This window comes from Ostrea edulis, chromosome 6 (genome assembly GCF_947568905.1).
Source record: "Ostrea edulis chromosome 6, xbOstEdul1.1, whole genome shotgun sequence".
Classification (NCBI taxonomy): domain Eukaryota; kingdom Metazoa; phylum Mollusca; class Bivalvia; order Ostreida; family Ostreidae; genus Ostrea; species Ostrea edulis.
In genome coordinates this window covers 58,339,988-58,358,389 of record NC_079169.1, presented here as the reverse complement: position 1 = coordinate 58,358,389, position 18,402 = coordinate 58,339,988, and the positions used below count along the sequence as shown (strand labels likewise).

General features: G+C 35.0%; 2 protein-coding genes across 2 annotated transcripts; one reads left to right on the top strand and one right to left on the bottom strand.

Annotated features, from left to right (window-relative positions):
• The first annotated feature begins 3,516 nt into the window (after nucleotides 1-3,516).
• LOC125647996 (uncharacterized) lies at nucleotides 3,517-8,622 on the top strand. Its single transcript, XM_048874881.2, has 3 exons — nucleotides 3,517-5,933; nucleotides 6,586-6,868; nucleotides 7,441-8,622. Exons 1-3 carry the CDS (start codon nucleotides 5,371-5,373, stop codon nucleotides 8,380-8,382), a joined length of 1,788 nt encoding a protein of 595 aa, XP_048730838.2. The 5' UTR covers nucleotides 3,517-5,370; the 3' UTR covers nucleotides 8,383-8,622.
• On the bottom strand, nucleotides 8,572-16,767 carry LOC125647997 (uncharacterized). The gene is made up of 4 exons (XM_048874882.2): nucleotides 10,808-16,767; nucleotides 10,276-10,515; nucleotides 9,820-9,920; nucleotides 8,572-9,416 (listed from the first exon to the last, which is right to left on the bottom strand). The coding sequence occupies exons 1-4, from the start codon at nucleotides 11,367-11,369 to the stop codon at nucleotides 8,655-8,657; spliced, it is 1,665 nt and encodes a 554-aa protein (XP_048730839.2). The 5' UTR covers nucleotides 11,370-16,767; the 3' UTR covers nucleotides 8,572-8,654.
• Nucleotides 16,768-18,402: the final 1,635 nt, after the last annotated feature.

Sequence of the window (18,402 nt, the reverse complement as noted above, 5' to 3'; positions counted from 1 at the left end):
CCCGACCCTCAACTATCTTTTTTTTTTTTTTTTTTTTGGTGTTTAATATTTCCAAAATTCGTTACCCTATACAAATACAATACTTTTTCAAGATTTTCTTTTATGAGAAGGGGTTAACTTTATTTACCACTATATATAGGTTTTTGGCACATTTTCCTTCAGGTGAAGCTTAAAGTTCTTTCATAGCCAATATATAGATACCGCTAAAATGCTAAGCTGTAAACACTTACAACAGGCCATCTAACGTGAGACAGAGAGTGACATAGAACTAAAAAATGCTTAAATAAACAATAGTACAAAATTCAGTTTGTCTGAATATACTGAGCAATCACCCTACTTATTTTTGAAAAAGTAAGAAAGAATTAAAAAACTTGGAAGGGTTTGAAAACTGTAACCTGGTTGAAATATGACATGATTTTGGCAAATGCACTGATTTTGTTCTGCGTTTTTATTTTTTAAAAATATATATATAAGTCTTAGAATTGTAAAAACTAGGGTGATCCCTACCAATTTTGAGAAGTATATGTAAATGGTATATGCAAGGAAGTGAAGATAAAAGGAAACTGTTTCCATCTAAAGTCTATAATAAAAAAGAAATTAAATATCATTCCTACATACCAACACTATCTTTCAAGGGATTGTAACTGAAACCACACATATTATTTTATTTCGCCTCTTCATTTTGGCTTTCTATTATAACATTTATTTTTATTCATTCCAAATTAGATCATACTTTTTAAATCAAGCACTGAAATTTTTAAAGCTTCATTCTAATTGTTAATATTTTGTTTTTACTTACTAAGAAAATTTCAGGACTTTATTTTTCATTTGGGTTTAAATTTTTATTCAAAATTATGGCTCATATGTGGATACCTCCACATGGTATGAGCTGATTACAACCATATAAAATGTTTACAATTACCTATGGGTCGAATTATGCGAGCGTCGAACAGCAGGGCTACCGCTATATTTAGAGCGACCCTGAGCACCAGCGACAGCGATCACCGCTACACCTGTACCGCTCTGCCTCAAAACTAGCTGCAATAATGTAGCCCTCTCTGATTTTTTTTTTTTTTAGGGAGAGGGCTACAACTCCTTAGGATCTCCGTAATGGTGCAAATGCGGGAGTGATTCACTCCCGCAACATTTGCGTTCATTCTGAACATTTTCTGACTTTCTTTACGTAAATAAAATGATATTCTATGTTTCTTAATCAATATATAAATTTACAACCTGCAACTTAAGATTTGTGAGGCTCTATTCTACCGTTTTCAACAATTTCGATAAATTCCAATTTCTCGATTCATATTTGTGCGCCATGTTTGATGTACTGAAGTATAAATTTCCGATTGTCAAGTCATTTGCATATGCCATATAAGGTAGTATTTACATCAATGGACAAGTATGGAGGCAAAAGCTATTTCGTCGGTATTGAAAAGGTTTGAATTTAATATCAAGTTAAAACCCGAACAACAGAGTGTAAATTCTTTCTGCAACAATATGATTTTCCTTTCTTTGTCGAAGTCGCTCGAGTAACTACATTTTCGCGCTGATTGTCAATGTTTAGGTTTTTCATTAGATCCACCTACGAGATCTCGCGATAACAAGCATGGCGGAGCAGACGAAGAATTTTGCATGCTGTACATTGTATTTAATGAAAAACATCTTTATTAGACATGCCCGAGCACAAAGTTGGTACTCCTTTTGGTGTAAACAACAGTTGGGACTAATACACAGAGTTTATTATCGGTTATTCATAAAATTATTTTGCACCATTACGGAGATCCTATGGAATTGTAGCCCTATCCCGAAAACGTCAGAATTAAAAAAAAAAATTGGATAGGGCTACATTATTGCAGCTAACACATGTCGAGTTTGGGTTTAGAAAACACTCTCAACAGTGAAAATGCCTTCCCCAAATTATCAATCTTAACATCTATGGAACCTCTAAATGTGTTAGAATTTGAAGTGTCACGAAAATAAACGTTTCTACGAAGAAACTGTATTTTCATACAAAACTGTTGACATGGGGTTAAACTTCCGTAAAGTCCAGGGCCGGGTTTCACAAAACTACCTTAATATATGTCATGAGATAGATTATAAGAATTTCTTAGATCTGCCGTATGACAATCATAAGATACGGCAGAACCGTTTCACAAAACTATCTTCAAGAAATCTTAAGATAGATAGGGCGTTGTTATACTCGTTACATTGTAAAATACGGTATTTCGTTTATCATCTTTTGACTGCCTGGGTGAATTTAAATGCTAAACGAAAGATTAAAGTATATAAGACAATAAACAGGAAGTTTAAATATTACGATTTTAGTAATTTGTAAGATAATCGTTACTCTGTATTTCAAAAGTTACGCTCGGTTTGTGTACCATTTGATTACAGAAATTGTGATACAAAATGGAAGTATTGAAGAAGGATGTTTTATAAAAACGTTTATATCAAAACACTAAACGTGAAATTATATATATATTAATTTATATATGTATATGATTAAATAAAACGCAGGAAAATATGCAGTTCCAAAATATATTCAAATCACTAGCGCTTTCTGGATCTTAACATCAATCCTCAGGTGAATACAAATATTGAGACACAATGTACTAGCTATGTTTAGTGATATAAAGGTATTCAATATTTGTATTCACCTGAGGATGGATGTTAAAATCCAGAGACCGCTAGTGATTTGAACATATTTTGGAACTGCATACTAGTATTTTCCTGCTTTTTTATTTAATTATTTTGACTGTGTGATATCAACTCTTTCTATTTGGATTATATATATACATGATATATATATATATATATATATATATATATATATATATATATATATATAAGCACTAAAGTTCCAACAACACCCGATACCTCAAAGTGTCGGATCCACAACATGGATACAAGGTCAAATACAAAAAATTATACAAAGCACTAAAATGACCAACGACACGAACAACGAGATTGTCAAATTTTCGGGACGACCCGTCCCTTCTTCAGGACAAACGAAAAGAATTACATAATGTGGTCAATATCAACAGAGCATAATAACAAAAACTACATATAAATACATCTAGCACTACAACTACACTAATCTACAAACGTATTTACAACGCAGACTACATGTTTTTGGTCTTTAGGCTTGCCAATCAATGTTAAAAGTGGAGCGAATTAGGACATGCCTTATTCGCCCAAAGAGCTCTTTGTACATTATGTAATTCTTTTCGTTTGTCCTGAAGAAGGGACGGGTCGTCCCGAAAATTTGACAATCTCGTTGTTCGTGTCGTTGGTCATTTTAGTGCTTTGTATATATATATATATATATATATATATATATAATCTTTCAACCCTCTGCTTGCGGGGCGAACGATATACCTCTAAACCATCGCGGCGGTTCCATGATGTCATACATATCTAATACTATAAACAAAGGGGAGGGGGGTTCCGTGTGTGCCCGACTCTTTTATTTTGTATTTCTTATAAGAATTATGAGATTCATCACTGTTCGTTATCTTCACCTTTCATACTACGGATAGCACCGTTTACCTATCAAGATATAGGGTTCACGGCGGGTGTGACCGATCTTCAGGGGATGCTTACTCCTCCTAAACACCTGATTCCACCTTTGGTATATGCAGGGGTCCGTGTTCATCCAACTCTTTATTTTGCATTCCTTATAGGAGTTATGCAATTGATCACTGATCATTTGTTATATCCATCTTTTCATCAAAGGGCTGATAGAACGGCTGCGGCTATTGTAAGGCGCGAGAAAGAAGAAGCAGAAAAATAAGAAGATCCGAGGAAAACAATAAGTCTCCAAACTTCGTTCGGGAGACTTAATCATTAGTGTAACAGTTTTTAGTCAATCATTTAATATATATAGAAAACCGTAATACGAGTACATAGATGAACGCTCGTGTACTATATAGATGAACGAGTTCGTGTCTATAAAAATCGGTTTTTTTCCCCATTATTATTATTTTACTATCCTATTATGGTAAGTATAGATCTAATAAAACAAATTAATAAATGTACATTGTATAGATCTATTTATTGAAATATTCAAATACAATAACGATCTACATATGTGACAGTCCAACGATAAATTCATTAAGAATATGGTACAAACACAATATATTAATGAAAGGTGAAGATAACGAACAGTGATCAATCTCAGAACTATAAGCAATACAAAATATACAGTTGGGCAAACACGGACCCTTGGACACAACAGAAGTGGAATCAGGTGTCTAGGAGGAGTAACCATCCCCTGTTGACCGTTCACACCTGTCGTTAGCCCTATATCTTGATCAAGTAAACGGAGTTATCCGTAGTCAAAATCAGTATGCCAACAACGGCCTAACAATTGGTATGAAACACGTCCAATAGCATTTGACCCAGTGATAGGTTGTATTGACGAACTAGATCGTTATAACGACCATAGAATATGCGAAATGCTGACTTCAATCGAGGCTGTTGAAACCCCTGTATTCATCAACTTGTTTGTCAATAGCTTGCCTCGATTTAAAAACTGACCATACGCAGAACAAGCTCTTGCGTATCGAATCAGTTGATTGGTTGAATATTGTTTAACGTCCCTCTTGAGAATATTTCACTCATGTGGAGACGTCACCACTGCCGGTGAAAGTCTGCAAAATTTAGTCCTATGCTCGGCGCTTATGGCCTTTGAACAGGGAGGGATCTTCATCATGCCACACCTGCTGTGTCACCGGACCTCGGTTTTTGCGGTCTCATCCGAAGGACCGCCCCATTTGTCGCCTTCTACAAGCAAGGGCTACTGAGGACCTATTCTAACCCGGAACCCTACGGGATTCGAATCAGTTGAGAGATATAAAAACCATATGCAAGTGATAATGGAATATTGCTACATAAATATGGGAAGTTGACGATGGAGAAGCTGAAATCACCCCGTTTGTCATACAGTTGAGTTGTCAGTTTGCCGTTATGTCTACTTTCAATAAAATATCTAAGCATGAAGCAGAAGTGGACGACTCTGTGGTGTCTTTTATTACGAGCTCACAGGGATATATCGAATCGACATATGAATGAAAGTTATTGTTATTAGACAAAACGTCGTCGATAAATCTAAATGCAGAATTGAAAGCCACAGCAAGATATTTTTTCTTCTCACGCAGACGTGTTTCTAATAAATTCTGCCTCATATCAATATAGAAACAGGTCAGCTAACAAAGGAGCACAATAGTCCGTTTGCCAGTATCCGACATCGGTCTGAATATTTCGTATAATAGCGGGAAAAAATTGTTTCCCTTGAAACACAAAAGAGTTCCACCGGACAAACTATCGCTTCAATACACATGATAAATTTACCTGTTATCGATCGATATGGATGCGTGTGACAACATAAATAGCTTTCGTTTACCTGAGCTACAAAAATACCTGAAGTCAAGAGGTGTGACGGTGTCGGGATACAACAAGGTCGCTTTGAAGGAGATTGCTTTGGCAGTTGAAAGGTTAAATTTGCCGGTAGATCCTGATTTCCAGCAAGATTCTGTTTTAAAGGATATCAAGGAAAAGTTGGCGAAAGCGGGACTCCCTGATAAGAATCCGTTAGAACTGGAAGGATACACGTCAGACTTTACCTATATGCCAGAGTTTGGACTTATTGACGTTTTCAACTACATGATTTTTAACAAGTCCGACTACGACAAGAGGAAGCTGAAGGGATTCAAGTCCTTTGAAGATTATAGACTTTTTTATGATGGGCATGTTGAGAAGTTAATGTTTAATGCCGTATCTGAAACAAGCGAGGTGTGCTTATTCAAGGCTGAGGTGAAACCAACCCAAAGAGACAAAACCTACCTGAATAAAAACTTCTATGATTTGTGGTTTGCCCTTAACAAGGAAGACGGATCAGTTGTCACTGGCCACTGTGAATGCGTTGGAGGGTAAGCATAGACAATAAAAATGTTCTCTTAAAATCATATGAAAATGAATAAGTCCTTTATAACGTGGTTGATGAATATGCAGGATAAAAGAATTATTTGCAGGGCCTATCCCCTCCCCCCCCACCCCCTCCCTCTAAGCAAGTATTTGTAGGGTCTATCCCCCCATATTTCATTCCTTTTGGGTACAAGACAGAGAAATGTCTAATGTCTTTTATAAAAATGTCCCAATACATGTGTATTCATATGTTTGTTATTGGTACATTTTACATAAAAATGAAAAGATATGGGGTAAGTGTCAGAGAGACAGCACTCCATCCATGAGAAAAAGCAGAGAATTTACAAATCTAGAGGTCTCCACAAGGCATTCAACATTGTCCTACTGTTCTACATGTGTGTATTTACTTGACACTTTTTGGTGTAATTTGCAAATAAAAAATACTGCTATATCTCCATCACTACAATGTAAATGTTCAAAATGAAAGAAAAAAATATGTGTTCATACTTTTTCATCTCAGTATGTTACTTTAGTTACAGCCTCCAATATTTTCACCAAAAAGAAATGCAAATATTCATAATTTGTCTATGAAATAGGTTGAATTGAAGTTAAATGTTACTTGTTTGAATTCCTAGTCAAAATATGCATTTATTTCAGGGCTGACGGAGCTTGCAGACATCTAGCTGCAGCCCTTTATGAGCTGGAGGCTTTTGAGATAAAGTCCTGCACTGACGGAGAAAACCAGTGGGCTAAAAGACCTCGCCATCATGACATACCTGTTCCTGTACGCAACCTGAGTATTGTCAAAGCTAAATACCATCGTTTAAATGTTGAAAATGCCACAAAACCACACAGTGACCTATTTGACCCAAGGAACAAACAACACCGCACTCCCATAACAGATGATGAGAAGAGGGAATTTGGTCTGAAAATTCAAGAGGTATTTAAAAAAAAGTATATGAATAGCTGACTTTGATTTTTAAATGTTATAAAAAAAAAAATGAAAATATTTAGGGTAAGTGTAAAGCATACATCACTCCATATACAAGAAAAACTGACAGAAAAAAAATTATACACTGGCAACACAATCATTTTCGGTCAAACGTGTACTGTATATAAGTCATAATACGTACATACATGTAGCATATGTGCACATTTATAATACTGAGAAAATAAATAAATTAATATATGTTCTGAAATCATATTTCTTCTTCTTCTATAAGAAGGCATTATATTTTTTATACCGGTATGTGTTATTCATATATATATATATACACACAGTGTATATATTTCTCAACTTTACACAATATTTATTATTATGAAAATGTCATTGAATAAAAAAAAGTTCTATTTTCAATCCTGCTGGTTTCAACACTGTTTTGATGTCATGTATTAAACACCAAAATATGTTAAAACTGAAAACTGTACTTAACCGAACTGTCTTAAAACTTGTAATCATTATTCATTTTCATATAATATGTATATATTTCCATATTGCATTGTATTTTTCAGATTTCCAAAAATGCACAATGTCTTGACATTTTGCTTGATCCAGAAGACCGGTGTGGACAAACAAAGGATAACGGCATGGATATCCATGTAGAGAAAATTTCTATTGTGAATAAAGCCAAAGCATTCGTTGAGGAAAATGATATTTCAATTACAAATTTTGATGAGAAGGTAACAGAATTCTGTGGCTCACTTAACATATCAGAAAATGATGTTTCTTGTGTCTTGGAGAAAACAGAAGGACAGTCTAGTAATAATGTGTGGCACCTTCTCAGGAAAGGTCTATTAACAGCTTCTAATTTTGGTGAAGCGTGCAAATATGTAGAAAAGAATCGACCGCCATCTGTCACTTTCATGAAAAAAATAATGGGAGAAAGCCGCATAGACGATGCTATGTTACCACCTGCGTTGAGATGGGGTCGAAAAAAAGAGCCCATTGCTAGGATTTTTTACAGCAGAATTATTAAAAAAATTCATAACTGTAGGTCATTAAAAGTAACAGAGGTTGGACTTTTACTCAGTGAAAAGTATCCGGTTTTAGGATGTAGTTCGGATGGTGTAGCTGTTTGTAAATGTAAATCCCAGCATATAAACAGATTAGTGGAAATAAAATGTCCTTATTCGCTTCGAGACAGCAATGCAAAAGAGGTTGCGATTCTAAAAAACTGTACCTTTAATAAACTAACCAATGAATGGAAAGTAAGTAAAGCCTGTCCTTATTATGCACAAATCCAGGGACAACTCGGTCTATATAATTACACTGAATGTGACTTAATTATTTACACAAACAAAGGTATTCACATTTCTACAGCAAGATTTGATGAGGAATATTTCTGCGATATGGTGAATAAACTTAATAGATTTCATAGTGCTTATGTGGTTCCACATATTTTCCGTGATTTTTTGAAGAGTACAAATAATGAGTGTAATCCAGTTGCTGGCTAATTGTCCATTATTATGTCAAAATGATTTGTTAATGTTTGAATATCTGAACTGAATTAATATTTATTCATAAAAGTTTGCAATTATTGTTTAATCTTTAGGAGCTTATAAAACAACATTTATTTCATATTACATTGACTCTTAATGATGTAAACTCATTAAATGGATATTGCATTTACAATGTATCTGTATCTTTAACCATACAAATATATGATGATGTCACAATAAAAAGATGAAACTTTATTGGTCAATTTGCATTTCTTAATTTATTAACTTTACTTCACTAGTTGTGTATCTAAATTACATAACACTCCACACACACCTACAATTTGATCAAACAATGCATGCAGTTTAAGAGGCATAACTCCTTGCAAAATTTTGAATGTTTTTAACCTGCCTATTGCACGCTCCACATGAATGCGAGCACTTGCAATTCTGCGTGTCTTTGTTACGGCACGACTACTCAACTGCTTTCCCATAGAAAACGGTGGTATGTTTAAAGTGGCAGATCGTCTGGCTAACATATCACGTATTAAAAAACCCCTGTCAGCCATAATGTCATCACCGTGCTCTATTTTCTCCAAAAAGCCACTCTCTTCAACAATGCGACGATCTGAAATACTTCCTGTGAATAATTTGGAAATAAGGGTGAAAGTTCCAGTAGGTGAAATTGAAATTAGTGCTTTAAAAGTGTTGTGATGTTTGTACTGAGACCATGTTACACGCTGAGAAGAGGGCAGACTTGGCTTTTGTACAAAGAACTCTGTGCAGTCTATAATTGATCTTGTCGTTGGAAAATGTTTGAATGCCTTTGGAATATTGGAAGCAATTTGTTCTCGGGATGGCCATGAAATAAGAAACTTCAATTCTGCGTACAAAAAATTGATCCAAGTTGTGAAAATTCTACTTATTTGAGATGGGTGCACTCCAAATAAATCACTTATTACTTCCACATCAAAGCCTCTTCTCAGTCTAACAAGTGTTATGATAAATTCCTCCTTAGTTGTTAGTTTCCTCTTCGGTCCAACTTTAATGTTCTGGAAAAAAAAGGTTATGGACAGATTCAACAGGTTTAGTGTTATGCAAGACAAAATATTTCAAAGTGGTCGTGCTGAAAATTTCATTCCAATGGCCGATAACCTTCATTTTGAAAAATATTTTTGTTCAATGGATAAAGCGATTGTTGAATGAATAATTGAATAGTAGCTAGCAGCAAAACAATGTAAATTAACAGGGAATTTATTATTGTAGAAAATATTATAATAGACTATAGCCTTATTTATGTAATTTCGATCTCATTTATTGGATTAAAATGAGAATCAATATACCTTTTTTTATCAAGACTTATCAGTGCAAATATTCCAAGTCTCAATTCTTTTAAATATTTTTTATTTAAATTTATTTTATTCTATCAAGTTAAATTTCTTTTAATAGTCTTACAGTTTTAGATTCTGTTGTGTCTTGACCTCTCCAGTAGTTGAGTTTTTCTGCCTTCTTTTGCAGCCATGTGAACACATAAGTGAGCATTGCTATTGTCAGTCCTAAAAAAAATTATTTCATGATATCAGAGTGTATTAAAACATATTCGTTAATGTATTTTCCTTTTTCATATAAAATACCAGTAGATCCAATTATGATAAGAGAATAAAATGTATTAAAAAATATTATTAATGCATATGTCATTCAATGAAATGGTCTCACAATGTTTCAAATTAATAATGCTATTATGCGATGATTTTCTCTTCAGACTTAAAGAATCAAACCAATGAAAAACAAAACAATACCAATTTTCAGAAATAAGAATCTTATAATGTAAATGTACTTCAAAAGCAGAACAGGTTTCAAATGTTATTTCATTTCCAAAATTGTTAGTTCATGTACATGAAAATACTGTACCTGTGTAGAATTTACAAGATTCGTCATCTTTGAGCACTGATTTCATAAATAACTTTCTTGTGATATTGGTGTGTTTCTGGAAATCTTCAGTTGTAAATTCACATAAGTTATCCAAACAAATTTCTGTCTGCACTTCTATTTCTTTTGTATCGACACTGGTAACCATAGCATTATCGTCAGTTTGAGTCTGTGAATCACAGTAAGATGTTGTCACCTCTACTGTAACATCTTCTGTAAGGTCTGTAAACATGGTAAAAAGAAAAAAGAATGTACAATGAAATAGAATATTACAGGTTCATTTAAAACCCATTTCATATATACATGTATCTACACCGTACAGTTATAACTTATTAGCAAGTAAGGCAAGAAAAATAACAGTGCGATTCAATAACAGGTTTGAGAAAATAAATTAGGGTTTATATATGCAAAAGGAGGGGTACATGGATTTCATATTTTGAAAAAATATATATATGTATATGTAAAAATGTTGCTATAATCTACTGAAAAAGTACTGAAATATTTGAAATATTACCTATATAAACATCAGCTTCAGGCATCCATAAGATTGAAGTTGCAGTTTCTTCAGACTCTGGCTCTGTAATAAATTCCCCTGTCTCTGGTTTCTTTTTTGAATAAATATGGTCAAATGTTCCAAATTCCTGGTGATTAGACTCGATGCCTTCATTTAAGTCTGCTTCCTGGGTCAAGTCTTCCTCGGGTTCCTCATAAATAAGTCTTTTTCTACTTTTAGTAACAGGTGTTTCATTCTTTCTTTCTGAAGGAGCCTTCCTCTTGCGTTTACTGAATAATCTTTTCCGTTCAAATTCCGTAGCTGCGGCTGGCAAGGGATCTGGGTGAGATGTAGTAGGCCCCTTCTCACCCACAAAATGCTTACAACAAATATAGGTGTCCTTGGTTATATTTTCCACGCCAAAATATTTTCGCCCACAAAGCCGAACCCATCGTTGGCACTTTTCGAACTGTGTTTTTGGTTTCGGGAACGGTAGAAAGAAGACACCATTCATTTCTGGTCGTTTACCGATATATCTAGAGTCACTAATACAATTTCCATAACAGCAATGTTTCACTGGCATAGTTATTTGATGAGATATAGTTAACGCTATATCGTCACAATCGTGGTTGTTTGTCCGGTGCGATGTCCTGCTTCCGGTTGTCGCTTACATCCACAAAAATAATACCGCTTACGATGTGGATAATTGGCAAATAAACTATTCGTGCCCATGGGAATTCCAATTAAAGGGCTATATTAACATACACATTATATGTATCTAAATCCATCAGTCACTCAAGTTTATTGAATTTTCAGACTGATTTAGAAGCTACTCAACAAAAGGAAGAGTTAAGCGCCCTTGGTAGTAAGTGGTCAGTCACAAAACAGCTCGTACAGATAAGTGAAAAAAACCATCTATTAAATCTTGGGGTGGGTTGCCAGAAATTTTCTAGAAGATCAAAGGAGTGCTATAGGATGTTGAGATCATGTTTCGCTAAAATCTTAGCTATAAAATGTGAGTAATTCCGAAAAACTGACGATCCTTTGTTGATATGATTTCTGCTCACCCTCCTGATGTCGTTCTGGATTCATGCATTGATTTAAACTATGATTGAAATAGTTTATGCTATACTGATTGATTGATTGTATCTTGCTTAACGTCTCACTCGAGAATTTTTCACTCATATGGAGACGTCACCAAGACCGGTGAAGGCCTTCAAATTTAGGCCTATGTACGGCCATTGAGCAGTGAGGGTTCTTTAGCGTGCCACACCTACTGTGACACGGGTCATCCGTTTTTAAGGTCATCTCCGAGGACCCGTGACATTCACACCTGATGCCGAGCGTTTGGCGATGGAACTGTCACTACCTGTTTTAACGACTTAGGTGTGACGCGGCCGGGATTCGAACCCCGGGTCTTCCGCATGCGGGGCGAACGCTCTAACCTCTCGGCCACCGCGACGGTGTTTACGCTACATGTGCCAAATGTAACTGAGTACTTGCATAGACATACTGTATATTTGTGACACTGTGATCCTTGATTTGTGTAATCAAAATGACCGAAAAAGCAGATACAAAAGGATCTTGGTGACATATCCAAGTCATTAACGGATGTCGCGAGAACTCCTAAACAAGAGGCCCACAGGCCTTATCGCTCACCTGAATATTAGTGAAAAAGTATCACTACTTCCATGAGCTATGAAATCTAGAAAAAAAAAATCCTGTTCTGAATATCTAATCTAAATTTTAATGTTCACCAACAAGATGTGTTCTTAAAACTTCACTGCCCTCAAAAGTGCATACACTGATAAAAGGCTTTAAATAATAGGTGTATTAACATTAAAACATCAAAATATATGACTAATTTGGACTCATCCTTAAAGCTGACATGAATTAATAAATACGTACACTTTTCTCATCTTATCCGCCATATTTCTCTCAGGTAGCCTAATTTACTCTACCCGTATATACCCCAAATGTGATTTTCACACCTGAGTGATTTTTCTAGGTGGACTCGACCAGTGCACATCTCCGATAGTAATATATAGGGAATGAGAAACAAATAAAATAACATTTTAAAACATTATGCTTTGCTCAAAATTACAAAATGTTGATTGTATACTAACGCAACATTCTGGAAGTTTAGATAAGTTAGACAAAAATACAAAAAAAAAAACAAAAAAAACTTTTCTTGCATACTTGCAAGTGCATGCAAGTATTTGCATTTTCTAATAAAATAAATGCGGATAAATCATTTGCCAATTACATACTGATAGAATGGAATAGGCAAAGAGCATAAAATATATTATTTATATCAATTCTTGCAAAATAAAGGTGCAGGCCATATGCATAATATGCAATGCACAAGGTATAATCGCTAAAAAAAAAAGTATCAAATACGGGCGTCTATTCAACAGGTATCGGAGATGTGCACTTACCGAAAATATTAGATTCTCTTTATTCTGATAAATTAACGAAACAAAATGATAAACTCCATTTGTATCTCGTTAGAACTTTACAACACGTTCTCATTCCATTATACAGACTGCGACACACTTCACCCGTGCCAAACAGTGTGTCTTCAATCAGGGGAGATGTCAGAGTCGAAAATTTTTCCTGTATTGAATGCTTGTCTGGTCGAGGTTTTGCAGTTTATAGAAATGGGGAATCTAATATCTGGTTGGATATATTGCGTGCACAATTCAAAATTTCTCGATGATCATATACAAACTTGGATATACAAATAAGGGAATAATGATCGAAAATATACATCTGTGTGCAAATGCGTGTATTACATTTGCAATCCATAATAAACAGTTCATTACACAAAGACACATATGAAAGGAAATTTATAAACGAAAATATAGTTTTGTTGTCTCTTTTGGAACCACATAATTATTTACGGTCTCTGTATGTCCATATTCAGAGAGAGAGAGAGAGAGAGAGAGAGAGAGAGAGAGAGCGACCGTCCTACTTCGATTTATAATATATCATTTCACAGAAGGAAAGAAAATTGATCACTTATATAAATGTAAGCTTACAAGCATTAAAAATTTCCAGCTATTTAAAAATTTGTGATTGACAATATATTGGAAACTTACAGGAGTTGATGCTTATAATTGAATTCATTACAAATTTTAAAAAAAGAAAACTGTGCATGTAGAAAATACTGACTTTGTATGTTAGAATAACGGGAAAAGAGTAAATTGTCAAAAAAAGTGGGAAAAGCAGGCCAGTCTTCCTGCCCACCCCAACCCCCTGTTTTCGTGCCTGAAACAACATATCAATTCGTGTTGAAAGAGAGGTGCATATCTACATTTCATTAAATTCCAAAGGAGCTCGAATTTATGTGTTCCCCTATTAATTATTTTGTATGCAAGATTCGTTCCCGAATTTAGAATCATGCTTTCAGTCAGAGCAGAAATGAATTCATTTTGAAGTACATCTAGTTTGAATGCAAATGTTGGGTTCCTTCTTTAAATTTCATCAGACTCATTCGAAACCCCTCTCCCAAACTATGCAGCTTTGTTTTTATTGATATCTAAATCGGTATAAATGAATCCGGATATAAATTATATAATGTTTTTTCGTGATCATATAGATATTGATACTGATAATGAAAAAAGAAAATGTTTATACGCTTGACTTTTACATATCCTACTAATGCATTGCAGTATATTGACATTGTATCATATCAAATAAAACCTCAACACGAATTTTACTGATTTATGCATGCTAACATCTTATCGAATACATTTGAATTTGAAATTTCTACGTACAGCGGTATGGCCATTGCGCCAGATCTACGAAATGAAAATATTTTTGAATAAATTACACTCAAGCCTCAAAGTAATCATTATGGCATGTTACAGAAACGTTAAAACACACAAATGCTATAGTCCTGCAATGCATGCATGCGATTTTTCTGAATACATGTATTTATGTATTCATGAATGAAGTTCCTACGCTTGAAAATATCTTGGTCTTTATGCATTTTGTTTTGTGATTTTGGTTTACCATTCCTTACACTGTGTAAATGAAGGAAAACTTGGTAAAGGGTGCAATTCTACATGCACCATACAATTAGTATACATGCATGTGTTTCAAAGCAAAATGTACATGTAATAACCAGACATGTATCGTCATTTTTCATGGGGGGGGGGGGGGGGGGGGGGGGGTACAACAGGGGCAAAAATGGAAAATTGGCTTCTTCAAAATCTCTTGCCATTCAAAATAATAATTAAAAAAGATGAACGAAAACAGCAATAAAATAAAACAAAACACTCAAACAAACCAAGATGTTTTGTCCGATGTTCAAAGTCCTAATGTGGGGGTGAAGGGTTAAAGAGTCTTTTACTTTGACTACCTCAATAATTTCCCCCTACACTTCATTTCTTCAATCGTTGGGTGTCGGATGGGGTGGTTAGAGTCCTCTACTATGAGTGCCTCATATCTTCATTTTCTTAATTGGTGGTGGTGTGTGTCTTCTACTATTATATCAGAACTTTCAAGCTGGGGTAAGTGGGGGAGGGGTTGTCACTCAATGTATCTTTTATTTGCATTACAAACTAACAAAAATTGGATATTGTTATTAAAGGTGGGTGACAGACACTCTTGTCCACTCCCCTTGATGTTTGATAACGACGCATAATATGATAAACTCGATTATTACATTTTGCATTAGTACAATTTGAGTCGAGTTAGACGCAGAATGTAATAACGCAAAATGGCATAGATATATAAGATCTATTGAGCGCCAAATTAGCATAAAATGAAGTAATTGAAAATAACATTATTTAAAAATATGTTTAATTTTTAATTATTGCGTGCTTTAAATGAATCAAATAAATCTGTATTATCAATTAATGAGAGCAATATTGAGTTACTAGTACTGTTCTCTTTTTATTGAATTAACGATATCATTTGTCTTAATAAGAGCACGATTATATCAAGATCATCGGTTCTCTCTCCCTCTCGTAGTTATCTCTCTCGTTGTTATCTCTCTCTCTCTCTCTCTCTCTCTCTCTCTCTCTCTCTCTCATCCCATACACTCGTATAGTGTTGTATATGCAAATTTATGTACCGAAATGATTTCCTGATTTATAAATCTGCAATACTCTGACCAGTAAATCATATGGTATACGGATTCATGCACAATACAGGGTAAATATTATACTCTGATACTTCCCCTGATTGAAGATAGCTGATCGGCACGGGCTAAGTGTGTCGCAGTCTGTACAATGGACAATGTTGTTTACTGTTGGAATGCAAATGGAGTTTATCGTTTTGTTTCATGGATTATGCAAATAAAGGGAGTTTTACTACTACTTACAGTATTTTCGACAAGTGTACACGTACATCTGCGGTCCTTTACAGATATTACGAGTAGGCCCAGGTACATGTAAATAGTCGTCCGCATTCGATGCGTTTTCATGTCGAGCATACATGCCATTTTTATAAGTACAGTAGTATTTATGTCTTTGCCTTTTACTTGAAGTAATTGTGAATGGTATAGATTGTATACTCTTTGCTTATTCCACTTTATCAATAGATAAAAGATAAAATATTTGTCCGCATTTTTGTATAGTTTTGACATATTTACTGCAAATGTACGCACGTTCACGTAAAGAAAAGGCATTCTATATATATTTATCCAATAATATATATTTAGAATGATTTACTACTGTACGATATGTTTATTATAATTTTGAGCACTGCGTGGTGTTCCAAAACGTGATTTCATTTCTTCTTGATGTCCTATAAATTAGTATCGGAGATGTACGTGTTACCTGTCGAAGCTACCCGCACAGGTAAATCGGAGACACTGATGTGAAGTGAAGCGTAGCAAAGCTCGTCCCCTTATATACCATGCGAACCCTGATACATATAACAATAGAAATTCCAACTAATATGACGGATTAGCAGAGAAATATGGCGGACATATAGAATTATACTATATTTATTAATTCATGTCAGCTTTAAGTCATAACCCTGGGTTGTGAAATTCACCATTTTTTGTACATCCTTTTCTGCTATTCTTAAGTATGCATTTAGATTTTATACAGTATCAGCAAACTTACACATAAATACTATACATATATATATATATATATATATACTAAGTTTGGCCCCACCCTGGGGTCCAAACCCTTACTCGCCTGGGGAAAATCAAATTTACAAGTTTGGTAAAAGACTACCTGCTCTATCCATTTAGTTTCAATTTAGTATCGAAAGCACTAAAGAAAATGTTATTTAAGTGTTTTACAAATAAACACTATATAACAAGTTAGGCCCCGCCCTGGGGTCAGAACCCCTACCCCGGGGATCATGAAATTTACAATTTTGGTAGAGGCCTTCCTGCTCTACATCGCTATGCATTTAGTTGTTGTTTTTTTTTTGTTTTTTTTTTTAAACGTGTGTGGTTCTTGAGAAGAAGATTTTTGAAAATTGGTCAATTTTGGCCCTAACCCTAGGGCCTCAGGGGTGCTGGAGTCCTGAAATTTACAATTTATGTCCCAATGATGATTCATACCAAATTTGATAAGAATTGGAATGATAGTTATCAAGAAGAAGTTAAAAATGTCTATTGTTCACACATTTAATAACTGACCATTTTGGTCCCACCCTGACACCAAAACCCCTACCCCTGGTTCAATCAAATTTACAATTTTGGTAAAGGACTACCTGTTCTTTCTAAATATCTATTTATTTTCAATTTAGTATCAATAGCACTAAAGATGGCAAGTGTTTTACACAAACACTACATAACAAGTTTGGACCCGCCCTGGGGTCAGAACCCCTACCCCGGGGATCATGAAATTTACAATTTTGGTAGAGACCTTCCTGCTCTACATCACTATGCATTTAGTTTTTCTTACATGTGTGTGGTTCTTGAGAAGAAGATTTTTGAAAATTGGTCAATTTTGGGCAGTTTTTGCCCCGCCCCTAGGGCCCCAGGGGTGCTGGAGTCCTAAAATTTATGTCCCCCTTGTCCCAATGATACTTCATACCAAATTTGAAAAGAATTAGTTATTTAGAAGAAGTTAAAAATGTTCAATTGTTAACGGACGACAACCAATTGCAATAGGTCACCTGAGTTGACTCAGGTGACCTAAAAACAAAGGGACGAGTCTGACTCTGAGCCTGAATTCCCCAGAATTACTACTTCTACCCTAGTATTTCAACGTGACCCGTCCGATTTTCCCGCATTACCAACGGTTAACAACCCACAAATCACCCATCAACTCGTCATTGGTGAAAATGATATCAGAATTGCTACTGCCATAAAATTATCCATTCAAGATGAGATATCTGCAATAGTGAAACAAGAAGTGGCAAAAGCAGTAGAACCTCTGAATGCCAAAATCAACAAACTGGAATCAATGTACAATGATAGACAGCTGGAGAGAATACAACTGATCTGACCTTGGATGTGGCCACTTAAGCCGGAATTTCAATCAACCGTGATGATGTTCTTAATTTACATCGGGGCACCCACCAACCGCCTTAGGTCACACACACCTAGACAGATCATCGCAAGGCTACGTTCAGCAGACCTGAAATTTAAACTAGTGAAAAGGCATAAGAGTCTAAAACGAATTCCGGAGACAAATCAT